Source organism: Artibeus jamaicensis, unplaced genomic scaffold, assembly GCF_021234435.1.
Source record: "Artibeus jamaicensis isolate MK-2021 breed Jamaican fruit bat unplaced genomic scaffold, CSHL_Jam_final scaffold_847, whole genome shotgun sequence".
In the NCBI taxonomy this organism is placed as follows: Eukaryota; Metazoa; Chordata; class Mammalia; order Chiroptera; family Phyllostomidae; genus Artibeus; species Artibeus jamaicensis.
The window spans coordinates 19,421,693-19,437,043 of NW_026522057.1; the positions used below are offsets into that span (position 1 = coordinate 19,421,693).

Consider the following 15,351-nt stretch of genomic DNA (forward strand, 5'->3'; position numbering starts at 1 on the left):
TGTCATCAAGCAGTGCAGGACTGGAGAGGGGTTCACAACAGCTTTGAGTAGGCAGAAGAAAGAATTGGAGAGTTTGAAAATAGGGCAGTTGAAATTGTTCAGTTAGGAGTCACTGATTTAGACTAATTTACTCCTATGAAAATTGATCCCTAGTTGTTGCAGAAGGTACATTCTTTTATTAATTGTTTTGCCAATGAAGCTTCTGGTATTGTTCTGTGAAACTATGAATACCATTTAATTTTTAAATTTTTTTTCATTAAAAAAAATGTTACCAAGTCTAGCCTTCTAGAATCAAGAAATTAAATAGCTTGTACATAAACACAAGAGTTCTGAAAAACAAATGTTTCTCTACAGGGACAAAAATAAATTTTATTCCTCATTGCTGACTCCCTTTAACAGTGTTAAAGCTTTTCAAGTTTTCCTATCATATTTCATTAATAAGCATAGTACATCATGCTTGATTTTATTGTTGTTAGTTGCTCTCAGATGGTAGGTTAAGGTGGTGTTCTAACACTTGAGAGTGTAAGAATAAATTTGGAGACTGTTTCAGGGTTATGAAAAAGTGATTGCCTGTTCTTAAAAGAACTTAGGGCCATTATCTGATTCTTTTGAGTATATATTGAAGTTGTGGGGGGGTTGGATATTTCTCAACATTGAATAAGAAAATTGCAATATTGAATCATATACCTGAAATTTGATAGGAAAACATTGTTTAGAAATGCTACATATTTGGCAAAGACAATTAAAATGATAGCATAAAAAAACTTGTAGAATTCAAGGTAATTTTTTTCTTTTCTAAATCCAAGAAAGGTATAGGAATATGTCAGTCTTTGAAAAGTATTCAAAAAAACGTATGTTAATAATCTTTACTATTTTAATCTTAATGATTTTTACATAGCAAAGCTTAATAAAGCAAAGTGTATACTACAATGTCTTACCAATAATGTTGATTACTGATTTTTTTTAACTACTCACCTAAGAGTTAAAACAGTTATGTCATCATTTCTCACACTTGCATTCAGAATGGTCAGGAAGTGTTTGAAGGACTTAACAAAACCAAAACCAAGCCCTGGCTGGTGTATCTCAGTGGATTGAGCGCGGGCCTGTGAACCAAAGGATCGTGGTTCGATTCCCAGTCAGGGCACATGCCTGGGTTGCAGGCCAGTTCCCAGCAGGGGACTCACAGGAGGCAACCACACATTGATATTTCTCTCCTTCTCTCTTTCCCTTTCTCTCTAAAGATAAATAAATAAAATCTTTAAAACAAAAAACCAAAACCAAAAAGTTTTGACAGCCGCAGTGTGGTGATGCTAATCATAAACCACAGGCTGCAGATAAGGAGTTAAATTGTATCCTAGGTAGTACTCCTGCCCTCCTTGCAGCTTGTCACAGCTAAGAGGGAGACTAAAGCCCAGAGTGATTTAGAGGTAAGTATACCCGGAGAAATAATTCAGGGAGTTTTGTTTGTCTGCTTTGTTTTAAATATAATCAGAAATACACAGTATAAGAAGTTGGAGAAATATTCAGGAGAGTGGTATGAGAATCTTTCAGATCTATAAATATAAAATGTCTTATGCTGACCACTTCGATCCCATGTAAAATTGAAAATAAAGTTCATAACTTTGTTTTTCACTCTAAGTTATTATTAATAAATTATGTTAATGTGTTTAACATTTTATGTTTTAGAAGTTGGACTTTATAGAGTCTGACAGTTCCTGTTCCTCTGAAGCACTTTCAAAGAAAGAACTCTCTGCTGAAGAGTTATACAATCGACTTGAGAAACTCATTATTGAGGACAAAGCAAATGATGAGCAGATCTTTGACTGGGTGGAGGTATGACCACTACGTTCCCTTGGACGATGGCTCTGCGAGAGAGATTCCTGAGGGGTTTCCTTAGTTCACATAGTTAATCTTTCACTTCCATAGGTGTTTTTAGTTTTAATATTTGTTTGTATTTTTTAAATATTCATATCTTTTTAGAGGGAAGGGAAGGGAGGAAGAGAGGGACAGAAACATCAATGTGTGGTTGCGTCTCACGTACCCCACACTGGGGACCTGGCCCACAACCCAGGCACGTGCCCTGACTGGGAATTGAACCAGTGACCCTTTGGTTTGCAGGCTGGTGCTCAGTTGACTGAGCCACACCAGCCAAGGCTGTTTATGTTCTTACATGTACGTGTATTTGTAACTCTGTATGTCTGTTTTTCTATTTTTATAAGATTAGTTTTGCCCTGGCTGATGTGGCTCAGTGGATTAAGTGCCTGCGTGTGAACTGAAAGGTTGCCAGTTCGATTCCCAGTCAGGGCACATTCCTGAGTTGTGGACCAGGTCCCCAGTTGAGGGGCATGCAAGAGGCGACCTGTCAGTATATCTTTTGCACATTGATGTTGCTCTCCCTCTCTTTCTCCCTGTCTTCCTCTCTCTAAAAATAAATAAATAAAATCTTTAAAAAATAAAAAGATTAGGTTTTGTAAAGTCAAGTAAAAATACTCAGAACATGAGCCATTTTCCTGGGTTTCTTCTTAAGTTAGGATATAACCTATATTTTACCATTCAAAAATTTGCATTTTAAGTGTTTTCACTTTTTAAATACTATCCTTGAGGTGTTAGCTTAATACACTCCCTTTTGAAAAATTTATAACTCATTTATCTTGTGTTGTGAAGTCTGTTGATCATGTCTGTTTTTAATGTGACTGCATTTCTTCACATAGTAATTTGTATGTATATAGGTGTGTTTGATTTGTGCACATTTTCCGTGGAATCATACAGTAATCCAACTTGAAGGAAAGCGATGGAGAGCTAATCTATTCCTTTCCCTCTTTATAAATCCTCTTTTGTAGTCCTTCTAATAGGTTATTATTCCTTTAACCACTTCTAGTCATTGGGACATAATGAAGTTTCTGATAATTTGATTGTTGGGGGGGTTGTTTGTTTGGTTTTTGGGTTTTTTACCTGTTTTTCCCCATATCCATGCAAGATAAGTCTGTCATCTCACCTAGTGGGGAATCTTTTAATTAATTGTAATAGTCTGTTATTATATTCCCGTCTCTCTCTCTAGGTTCTTTCTTACTTTCTTAAAGTCTTGAGTGACATGTGCAAACTGAGCATGATCACCAGATGTGGTCCAGCAGAGTTAGACGGCGCTGTTGGGTTTCCTGTTCCGACTGTGTGCTCTTGGCAGGCCCATCGCACTGAACACAGACTGCTCTCTCAGTCTGTAGTTCCCGTTCTTTCACAGTCTACAGTTTTGCCATCCTCTCCCATTCTGAGCTTAGGCATTTTGTTTTGGAACCGGAAGGGAGTTTTTACATGTATTTCTGTTTATGTTCATCTTAAAGTAAACAGCCTTTCTCAGCCCTCACTGGTGTGGCTCAGTGGATTGAGCATCGGCCTGTGAACTGAGGGGTGGCCAGTTTGATCCTGGTCAGGGCACATGCCCGGGTTGCAGGCCAGGTCCCTGGTCGAGGGTGTATGAGAGGCAACCAGCATTTTTTACTCTCACATTCTGACTTGGTCATTAAATTTACTTGCCATCATTTTCACTTTGTATTCTCCTTTCCTTTCACTAATATGCCAACTATCTTCTTGTCCAAGTTATGGGTAGAGTGTAAATGGGGAAGGACCAAGGAGAAAGCAGCACAGGTTCAGGGACCAGACTGCACCCCCTGCGCCGTGGACACTTTCAGCTCTTAACCTGTTTATTATGTCACCTCAGACTGTCTAGCTCTCCGTTCTGTCTTATCTACAAGGGGGTATCTGTCATTAGATCATTTGTCAGGTGCCTTGCTGAAGTCCAGGGGAGTTCTGCCTGTATCCATCCAAGCTAAGGAAAAGGAAAAGTCGTTTTAGCATGACTTGTTTCTCATGTACTTGTCCTCCTAGCATAACCATCTCTTTCCTCTCTTAGGCTTTTAACTCATTCATGTGGCGGTTGGTTGTAGAATTTAGCATAAAATCAGGATCAGTCTTGCTGGTGTGTGATTGACACCATAGAGGTCAGGTCAGCATTTGCATATTTAACATTATTCTCTTTGCGATTTTTCGTAGATCGCCATCATGAGCAATTTGGGGAAATTTTTTTTATTTTTATTTCCACATGTATTGCAAAATGATGCTATTTTTACTTCATATTAGGCTTGATTTTGTTACATAATTATTCTACCTATTCTGGACAATTACTCTTAAAAGAGAAGACAAAGGGTAAATTTTACTAAATGTAAATTATACCTAATAAAGATGACTGAAAAAGAGAATGAGCTCCTAGATGGTGTGACTCAGTTGACTAAGTGCCAGCCAGCCTGTGGACCAAAAAGTTGCTGGTTTGATTCCCGGTCAGGACGCATGCAGGCCAGGTCCCCAGTTGGTGGCATGAGAGAAGTGGCCAATCAGTGTTTCTCTTGCACATTGATGTCTCTCTCTTTCTTTCTTCCTCCTTTCCCTCCCTCTAAAAATAAATAAAATCTTTTAAATGAAAGTGAGGAAGCAGAAACAATAGTAGCTGTGTTCATAATACATACAGATGTTTCTTGCTCTGTCTGACACCAGTATTGTGTAAATCCGATTTTGCTTATCTATCCCAACTAGGAGGCCCATCTTCCTTCTTGTTCTTGCCCATTTTTGTTATTAACATCTTTGCTTAATCTATGATTTCATGATATTTTTCTTCAGGTCTTTTCTCCTCTGGAATATTAGAATTATAACCAGCTTTATTTGGTAGAAGAATTGTACAGTTTGTTTCTTTAAAATAGCAGAAACAGCCAGTGGTTTGGAAGCGGCATTTATGATCTAATTAGAGTTAGCCGATTTGTTTCTTTTTCTCAGACTCTTCTTGGAAGCCAATCCTATGGGGATTTCAAATGAGAATTCATTGTTTGAAATAGCTCATTCAATTTTTATAAAGTATTGTTGAACGAGAATGTTGTATTTTTATTCTCTCATTTATTCTTCAAAAATAATTGTTCATACTTTGAAGAAGTAATTTCTGGGGCTAGACCAGCCTTACTTCAGCCTAAATAAAATATTTTTAAAGAGGTATAAACCAGGAACTGATTGTAACACATAATTCGTCTTGACATCTGTTATGTGTAGCTTTTGCCCCGCTCCACCCTCAGCCTTAGCTGTCAGCAGCAGCACCGAGTGCTTCTGTTCCGGGGGGAGGTCAGTAATGAAACCTCTTCCTGGAGCACAGCCCTTTGTGTTCGCCTCGACCCGGGTCCCACCTTGCCAACGGCTGTCTGTCCTGTTCACACTCCTCATTCTGCTCGCAAGAAGCTACCAATTCCTCCCAAGTCATATTTAAGGTTAGATGAGAGAGAGAAAACTGCTAGTTAGTTTTTGTCAATTCTAAAATTCATAAACATTAAATTGATCATCTCTGAGTATCTTTTGTCATTCTTAGCTTTCTAACACAGAAGTTTATAATGACATCTTTATTTTTTTTTCCTGGCCAGTCATTTGAAGACTGATCCTATCAGGAGAAAATACTATGCTGTGCTATTTTTTTTTAAAGGCTGAGATAAGCATTAATTCTATTCACAGACATAAGTAACATAAACTTTGAAAAGTATTTGAAATATCTGCCTAGAAAATGTCTTCTTTTGTTTGTCATTTCCTTTTGCTAATCATCTTTTGTAGTAAGAGAAATAAGATCTTAAGAGAAATAAGCTAAAAAATAAACTTGGGGCTCATTTACTTAGCATATTTCTAAATGCATTTTTTCGCTGTCCTTAGAAAAGAGTGATGGTTTTGTCACCGCCACTGGAAGGGTTTGTTTGTTTGAGGCAATGCCCTTGGGTGATCTCTAATTCAACACTGAAATCAAGGTGAAAAGCAGTGTCAGCCCATCTGAAAAGAGTTGTAGCAACTTTGAAAAGTAGTCTTTAAAATATACTGTGGTGGTTGTAAAGTTCTTTCAAGTTTATAGATTTGGATACGTCATCTTATTATGGGTTATTTATTGAGGAAGAGAAATGCTTTTACATCCTTCCACTTCCAAATGTGTATGTACACAGCACTGTATAATAGAATGAGCAAAGGACAGGCAGTGATAGTGGCCCTGAAAGCTAAATACTGCTCCTTACAACATTCTCAGACATAAATGACAGTAGCCTGAGTATTTTTCAGTGAATCAGATTAATTTTTACAAGAAGGTTGAATGTGACCCCATCTGCCCTTAGTGCCAGTTAGGACCTAGTTTAGGAGAAATAATTTCTCTGGTGTGCAAGGGTTCCTTTAACTGTTCCATTTCCTCTTGATACCAGGCTAATCTAGATGAAGCCCAGATGAGTTCACCTACATTCCTTAGAGCTTTAATGACAGCTGTTTGTAAAGCAGCTATTATAATAGGTAAGTAATGTTTCTAAAGGGAAAGCTAACATCTGAAATCCCCACTATGTCAAATACTGACAGTTTGGGCCTGTTTTAAATTGCCTTTAAAACTTGCCCTGTATAGCTCCATTTCTGTGCAAATGGGTGCTATTTCTATCTACAACGCCTGGCTGTCTCAAGCAGGGGGAGGTCTGAGCAACTACTGCATGCCTGTGGTTGTCTTATACTATTGCATGTTACTTTCCTAATTTACCTCCAACATTGAAAGCTTCCTCATCCTTCCCTTCAAGAGTTATAATGAGGGGCCCTGGCTGGTTTGGCTCAGTGGATTGAGCCCTGGCCCGCAACCTGAAAGGCCTCCAGTTTGATTCCCAGTCAGGGCACTTGCCTGGGTTGCAGGTCAGGTGCCCAGTTTGGGGTACATGAAAGTTAGCCAATCAATGATTCTTTCCCTCTCTTTCTCCCTCCCTTCCATTCTCCCTAAAAATAAGTAAAATGTTCCTAGCTGGTGTAGCTCAGTGGATTGAGCACAGGCCTGTGAAGCAAAGGGTGACCAGTTTGATTCCCAGTCAGGGCACATGCCTGGGTCACAGGCCAGGTCCCCAGTACGGGACACATGAAAAGCAACTACACATTGAACTTTCTTTCCCACTCTTTCTCCTTCCCTTCCCCTCTCTCTAAAAATAAATAAATAAAATATTTTAAGAAATAAGTAAAATGTTAAAAGGAAAAGGATTTTTTTTAAAAAAGGTATAATGAATGGGTTGGATATTCTTAACCTAGTATTAATCAAGGACTATTCTCAACAGGAAAACCATTTTATATAAATACATATATGAGGAAGGAAAATACCAGTTGCTTCTCCTACTTTATGTTGACTTTATAAAGGCAGTTTTATTGAATGGTGATGAATTTCGTAGATAGGATTAGGATTGGTAGAAACTCTTAAATATTCCAAGTTGCCTATAGTATTTAATGATATTTAACAAAGTTATGCTGTTAGCCTCAGGTATGACTAACATGGAAATAGGAAGGAAAAATCTATCAGCTCAAAAGTTCTTCATCATTTCAGGCCTCTATCATTTCAAAAGATAGCTTCAGAATTGTAAATTAAGACTTTAAATGTTCTTTAATGAGGTAAACAACAAGCTAAGTAGAAAGTCTTTGTTAAATTTATTTAAATCGTTTCCATTATCTGTGGAAACATAAGATTTTGGCACTTTAAAATCAGGGTTGGACCCTGGCTGGTGTAGCTCAGTGGATTGAGCATGGGCCTGTGAAGCAAAGGGTGGCCAGTTCGATTCCCAGTCAGGGCACATGCCTGGGTCGCAGGCCAGGTCCCCAGTAGGGGACAGATGAGAGGCAACCACACATTGATGTTTCTCTCCCACTCTTTCTCCTTCCCTTCCCCTCACTCTAAAAATAAATAAAATTTTTTTAAAAAAAATCAGCGTTGGAATATATAAAAGCTGCTTTTAAAAACAAGGTTGTGTCCTACTGCCAACTTACAGAGGAAACATAACCTTATGTTTCTTGGCACTGAGGGTGCCTTTCTCAGCCCCTTTTTATTGTGCCTTCCCCCCAAAAGCCTAGATCAGATGTTGTTTGGTACAGTTAGTCCTTATGCTCCTTATCATTAATAAAACATTTCTAATTCTTTTACCCTTCTAAAAGGATTTGCATGAACTACCACTCTTAATTTCCTTTTTAATTTTCCATTTCTAGTTTAGAATGTCATAAAACCAGTGTACCTGCTTCATCGTGATTAAAGCTAAAGAATTGGGTCTGCCCTCGAGGGCACCCAGCACTCAAAACACATCCCCCTCCAGGGTTTTTATTATTTCAGAACGTTCTGATTTTCAAAATCTTTGCCCTGGACCCCCTCGCTTCTTCTTTCCTTGTAGTGTAAGATGCATCAGAAAGACTCATAAGTTGAAAATGGTCCCACATGTTATTTCCTTAAATGTAATTCTTGGCTCTTCTGTCACCTCCAGCCGACTCCTCCACCTTCCGAGTCGACACTGCTGTGATCAAGCAGAGAGTGCCGATCTTACTCAAGTACCTAGACTCAGACACGGAGAAGGAACTGCAAGCACTTTATGCACTACAGGCGTCAATAGTAAAACTCGATCAACCTGCCAGTAAGTTTACCTCTTGGTACAGTTAGCCCAGCCAAGGGGCGAGACTTACCCAGGCCGAGACTTCAGCAGTGGTTCGATGAGTTCGAACAGGAGGTAATAGAAGAATCACTGGTCACAAAAACTCAGATAACCAACAACTTTAATAAATCTAAATTTTGTATGTACTTTTCTGAGAAAATGATAAGATGGCTAGTTTAAATTAGATATTTAATCCTCACTCTAGGGAAGGTTTGTCTAATAAAACTTTCTCCAGTGTTGGAAATACATCTGTACTGTGCATTGTGGCAGCCATGAGCCACATATATCTGGTGGCTGTTGTGACTAAGCAACAAAATTTTAAATTTCATTTAAATGTAAATAGCCACCATGAATAGTAGGAACCCTATTGACAATGCAGGTCTAGGTCAGATCAGCATTAGCCTGTGTGTTACATAGTTTTCCACTTTTTTTGGTATGGGTCTTAATAATGAAGGAGAAGGATACTCTTCGGAATCCTCAGGCACCCAGCAAAGACAGTAAGGCATTTTAGACTAGTTTTCAGTTAAGGGTTATGGTTAAGGCTGGCTAATCAGGCAAATAAGGAACCTGACACCTAAGCCTTGGTGGTATTGGTAAATTAACTGAATTGTGTTACAGTTTAAAAATTCAGTTGAAACTTGTGAAAGTGGAAATTACGTGGCTGTTGCAGAGATGGCACTGAAGTAGTTCTTTGGCAAAGTCTTCCTTCTCTGCTGGTGCCGGTGAGTCCCTCCAGGACAGCAGCTTGCGCTCGGTGCACTGCCGGGATGGTTGCCACGCTCTCTACCTGGCTGTTTAGTCCGGGGCACTGACCTCTTTTCCCTTCGAGTGTGAAGTTTAAAAAAATGACAACAGCCAACACAAAATAGCTGCCTGATGTGAATGAACTAAAAGTGTACCTTTTTTTTTAAATCAGATCAATGAAAAATAACATTTTTGGTGTGCCACAGAAATTTAGTAATTTCTTTATGTGTTCCATGAGGTGAAAAAGTTTTTAAAACACAGCTCTGGGAGATAAAGGAGAAGATTGAAACAGATAATCATCACGGTTTAATTGAAGAGACATCCAAGTCTGAATAAGAGAGTTAATTTGACTTTGTTTTTTCTCTGTCCAGACCTTTAAAAGGTTGTTTTACATTATGGCTTCCTCTTTTATTCTTCTAGAATGAGAACACTAACTTCTCAAGAGATGGTTAAGTAGTTGGATAAAATCGATGTTGTGTGTTCAGCCAAAGTATCTCCCGTAATTTATCGGCCTCAATAATCCCTAAAGAGATGTTTAATTCTAGACTTAGCACCAACATAATCATGGCCACTTGCTTCCATTTCCCCATTGACCAACTCACCTTTAGAGAATGAAGTGACTTCATTATTGGCTTGACTAATAAAATTACAAAGATAAATCTAAAAAAAATTTTAGTAAGACATTAATATGAATGACCAGCAAGCTGACTTTAAATGAATTTTAAGAGCTCATAATGAGAAGAATTTTTTTCGAAGAATACGTAAAACCCTCTGTTGGGTTTTATTTCCTTACTAACTTTCTCCATTTTTTGAACAATAATATAAACTAAGTTTCCATTGTGAGAACCAAACAGAGAATTAAAACTGCCCAAATTATCTGAGCACTGAAAACAATAAATTGACTGTCATCTCACTGGATAAAATCTAGGTGAGAGAGTTTTTACCCATGTTTTCTATGTAAATTGTTACTGTTTTTGTTTTGAAAATAATATTAGAAGGGGGGAAGTATATCCTGCTCTTACCTTCCAAAATTTGTAAAAAATATATATATATATGTTTTTATTGTAGAATTCAAATAAAGAAATGAACAAAATAATTATTTTATATTTAATTTTTGAAGTGTTTAGGTAGACAACTACATAATATTAAACAGCCCAGCAATATCAGCAAATAGTTCAAATTGAACAAAACAACAGAAATCAGAAATCGTTTAGACTGCTTAAGTCTTCTATCCTGTTCTTTGGACAAGTCGTTTTGCTGCTTATGCTATCCAGAGGGAGCATAATGCATTGTCACGGACGCTCTTCTCTAGGGGAATTGATTGTGCGTTCATTCATTGCTTGAAAATGTAGTCTTTCCTTCACAGCTACAGCACCCCCCAAACTGACGGTTTATTTTTCACTTCCTTACAGATTTGCTGCGGATGTTTTTCGACTGTCTGTATGACGAAGAGGTGATCTCTGAGGATGCCTTCTACAAATGGGAGAGCAGCAAGGACCCCGCAGAGCAGAACGGGAAGGGTGTGGCCCTGAAGTCTGTCACGGCATTCTTCACGTGGCTTCGGGAAGCTGAAGAGGAATCTGAGGATAACTAAAATGTCAAATACACAAAAAGAAACAAAAGAAACAATTTAAGTATTTTTTTAAAAAGTTTCACGTCTTCGCCAATCACAGTGCAGCAAGGCCAATTCTCGCAGAAACCCCCACGTGTGCACGAGTGGGAGAGGGGAAAGAGAACAGAGGTGATCATGGAGGAAAAAGGTACTGGAAATAAGTACACTTCAACCTGAGGGCGGGAGCACTAAAACCAAAATACATGTATTATTTATAGAAAATATTTTCTGTTATAATCTTTTCTTTTTAAACGAGGACTCATACTTTAAAAAACCACATCTGTTTAGCAAAAAAGTTGAGAACTTTTAATTTATTTTAAGGACTGCAAATGCCAGTGTAATTTTTTAATTTGCAGTTTCTGTAAACAACTTGTATAATAGAAAAGCAGAGAAATAAATTCCCTCCCCTTCAGATGCACCTCAAGTTTGTTTTAAAGCATAGTAGTTAGTCCAGATTTAAGAAGGTTTGGGGTGAACAAGGTAAGAAAGATTTTTTTTTTTGGCATCAAATCTTTCTGCCTGCCTCTCAGCTTGCTTCAGAAAATTTTTTAAAAATCTCAATAGTAATCAAAACATACATAACCTTGGAACAGAAGGAAATGCTGTGGACCAGAGAACTCCAAGAATTGTTTAAAAAAAAAAAAAGTGCTACCCTTGGAAAAGTACTCTTAATACTTTTGAAATCTTTAGAGCAACTATAAGGCTTGTAAATACATAGAACAAATATTTAAAAAAAACAAAAAGAAATTGACTCAATACTATTTCTTTTCACTTTCAAAATATAAAGAACAAAATAAAGGCAAACATTGCAAGTTTAAAAGAAAGTAAAGTGACTTCTCCTTTTGCTAGCTGCTGCATGTGTGCCCATCTCTGGGAGGTGCTGTTGTCTAACCCACATCTCCTGGGAGTTCAGAGAGGGAGTGAGGGAGCGAAGTTGGGGGGAGACGGAGAAAGAGAGTGAGCGTGCGTGCGTCGGCGGTTGGGAAATGCAAGCTGCTTTTGGATAAGGAGAGCATCTGCACTTGGGTGGGAGAGCCCCTCTGAAAATCCAGGGAAGCTTCTTTCCAGCACCAACTAGAAACACATTCAGGGTAAGAGCGACCTAAGGGCAATTTTTAAATAACTAAGTGTCCCACTGTGTGTATTAGGACCAGGGATGCTAATTCACTTTGAGACAGCCACACTGATTTTTAAATCATCAAATTTCTCCAAAGATGTCTTCTAAAGAATGAAAGAAACCAAAGCTAAATTATACTTTTTAAAAAGTGGGCATGGGGTTTAAAACCAAACTAAACTACTGTGTGTAAGAATCACATTGTTCCCCAACTTCATCTTCACTCAGGCTATTCTGGTGAGTATGAAACCAACTGTGGTTTTGGCCTCTCCTTCTCCTACAGATATTGGAATGCTGGGTTTTTTTTGTTTTTGTCTTTTTTTATGAAGCTATAGTCTCTACAGATGGTTTTCCATTTCAGTTGTTTGTAGGCTATGACTCGATAAAATGTACTTTTGAAGAAAGACAGGCTGCTCCCAAATAAACAGTCTTCGTATTTTGTATCTGGATAACCAAAGAGTTCTTCTGGCTTCCATCTCTGAAGAAATATTCCCATTAAGAGACTTGGCAAGATTTGTGAAGCACAGGAACAAAATTTTCCGTAGCAGTAACAAGTTCTCTTCAGGGTGCAGTTTAACACAACACCGGATCCCCATCACGTGGACCACCGAGCCCTCTCCACAGTCACAGAAAGCTGTTCTCAAAGAACCAGGCTCTGCAAGTCTTGTGACAGGCACATGACAGCATCTGTCATAAAAGATGGGGCCTGAAAAGCTGGTGGGGGTCTGGCTGCAGGATCTTCCTGGGATTCCTCATTTGGAAGAAGCAACCTGATTCTCTAATATACTGAGTTTTAACAGCTGCTGAAATCAAAGTGCAGAGGGTTCTATTCCAGGAGTCTCCTAAAGGATAGAGGGGTTTAAGTGTTGGCAGCACTCACGGGAGGTGAAGGATGGGAAGTTTGGGGAAGGCAGGGTGGTGACTACCTCTTGGAAATCCGTGGCTGTTGTTTGCAGGGATCTAGCCAGGAAGGAGTTTCAGGTAGTAGTAATTGCCTATTCATCAGTATTTTAGAAGTGCAAGGAATGGAGGAAAGAGAATAATATTTTTGGAAAAAAGATCCAAGGATTGAAAAAACTTCAGATATAAATACCTACAGCACAATAACAGAAATAATGGTTAAAATCTCAGCTATAACATGAAGTGTGATAAGACTACAGAGTTATTTCTGGGCATCTTGTTGCTTTATACACAGTATTAGAAGGGTTACCTAAGGATAAAATATGAGCAAAGTGGCATAATTATTCCCTACTATTCATAGCAACCGAATTGCAAAACCTTGTCACAATTCTTACCCCCTTACAGTTTTCTCACTAGGAAACAGGGTGTTTGTTGTTTAAAGTAACAGGTGTCACGGCCAGCCTTGCGGTGATTGCCCTCCCTCAGGCTGTCATAGAAGCTTTCACCCATTTGCACTTCGGGGACAGGTTCATGAACTAAGATGCTCTGCTTTGTGTCTGTATTCAAACTGGCTGACTCACACCTATTGAGTAACTTAAATGAGAGTTTTTTCTTTTCTAGCAAAAGAATGTAATGCCAGTTTTTAAAATAAACTCATTTGAGATTCTTGCATTGACCAACAAGCCAGTTCACAGCTGCATCATGAACCTGGTTTATTCATCAGATACTTCCTGAGCGCCTGCTCTGTACTAAGTGCAGGGGGTAGAACAGTGAACAGACAGCCTCTGCCTCTGGGGAGGTCTCCGTGAAGAAAGCACTCGCTAGGGGTTCCCGTGCTGCATCGGCATCTTACCCCACTAAGAAGGGTCTGCCCCTCATTACTCCGGCAGATCTTTTATTGGTTTTTTATCTTATTTTTATAATTCAAGATGGATTCTAGATTATTTGCCACAATTAAATCCAAAGACAGTTTTATCTGTTCTAGAATCACTCTCTAAACAAGTTACAATTCTGGGGGTTTTGACATATATTTTTGTTTCAAATGGCTCCATTCAAGTCAAAAGGATTTTAAGGTAGGAAAAAAATAGTCCTCAGGTTTTTTTAATCTAATTCTGTGTTTTTGTTATTCAGGTGTTGTTCTTTTAAAAAACTGTAGGGATCCACTTTCTCGATTTGACCGTGATGTTGGCACTTGCACCCTCCCCCCGTCCCACTGTGACAAGGAACACTTTACATCGCTTTCTGTTTGTTCACGTTACTTTTTTCTCACTGAGATATAGTTCATATACTATAAAGCTCATCCTTCTAGAGTGTACAATTCAGTGATTCTTAGTATATTCACAGTCGTGCGACCATCACCACTACCTAATTTCAGAACATTTTTATCATCCCCCAAAAGAAAACCCCATACCCTTTAGGAGTCTCTCCTCATTTTCCACTTCTCCTCAGTCCCTGGGAACCACTAATCCGCTTCTTGTTTCCATGGGTTTGTGTGTCCTAGACATTTCATGTAAATGAAATCATACATTGAGTTTGCTTTTTGTTTTGACTTCCCATCCAGCGCTTAGCAAATAAGCAAACCTCACGTTTTCAGCATCAGGGACCTGACAGCTGGGGTAGACCCTGGTTTTCTCTACCTTTGATTGAATTTTTGTTCTTTAAATATAACTTTTAATACAGTGGTAATATGTTTATAACCATCAGCTGATTCTGAACAAGTTCCTGAGTTTTGGGGGGTCATTTTTCTAGCGGGGGGCACCCTGCAGACTGGATGTATATTACCTGGGATGGCTGATACCCCAGCATTAGTAACTAGGATCTGGTCATTTCGACCTCTCATTTATTGCTTGCTACTTGAGTAGTTTTCCTTGGGGTTAAAATTCCTGCGTGAGTTACAGTGTACCCTAGTTTGACCCAGAGCCTGAGGTTTTATTTGTCCTTTACATTGAGGCACATTTAGAACTAGTGACTATTTATCAGGTAGCTTGAGAGGCTGCCGACTTCTCGTGAGAGTAAAACTGCTCAATAAAGAATAAAAAATGTGCCCTGGCTGATGTAGCTCAGTGGGTTGAGCGTAGGCCTGCTAACCAGACGATTGCAGTTTGATTCCCAGTCAGGGCACATGCCTAGGTTGCAGGCTGGTTCCCAGCAGGGGACGCACGAGAGGCAACCATACATTGATGTTTCTCTCCCGATCTCCTTCCCTTCCCCTCTAAAGATTAATAAATAAAATCTTTTTTAAAAAAAAATTAAAAATGCCCAATTTAAAAAATTTAAGATTTTATTTATTTAATTTATTTATTTATTTGTTTATTTATTTATTTATTTATTTATTTTTCTAGAGAGGAAGGGAAGGAGAAAGAAAGGAAGAGAAACATCAAGATGTGGTTGCTTCTCATGCAACGCCCCCAGCCCAGACTGGGAATTGAACCAGCAACCTTTTGGTTCACAGGCCAGCACTCAATCTACTGAACCATACCAGCCAGGGCTCTAAT

The 15,351-nt window shown here is 38.7% G+C and overlaps 1 protein-coding gene across 14 annotated transcripts in view; it reads left to right on the forward strand.

Annotated features, from left to right (window-relative positions):
• EIF4G3 (eukaryotic translation initiation factor 4 gamma 3) overlaps positions 1-11,525 on the forward strand; it is a 292,964-nt gene extending 281,439 nt beyond the window's left edge. For all 14 annotated transcript variants that reach the window (XM_037140126.2, XM_037140134.2, XM_037140123.2 and 11 more), the window contains 4 exons: positions 1,687-1,833; positions 6,261-6,345; positions 8,322-8,468; positions 10,643-11,525. In XM_037140126.2, the coding sequence (XP_036996021.2) occupies positions 1,687-1,833; positions 6,261-6,345; positions 8,322-8,468; positions 10,643-10,824 (561 nt within the window). In that variant the 3' untranslated portion in view covers positions 10,825-11,525. The remainder of the gene's footprint in view (positions 1-1,686; positions 1,834-6,260; positions 6,346-8,321; positions 8,469-10,642) is intronic.
• The last annotated feature ends 3,826 nt before the right edge of the window (positions 11,526-15,351 follow it).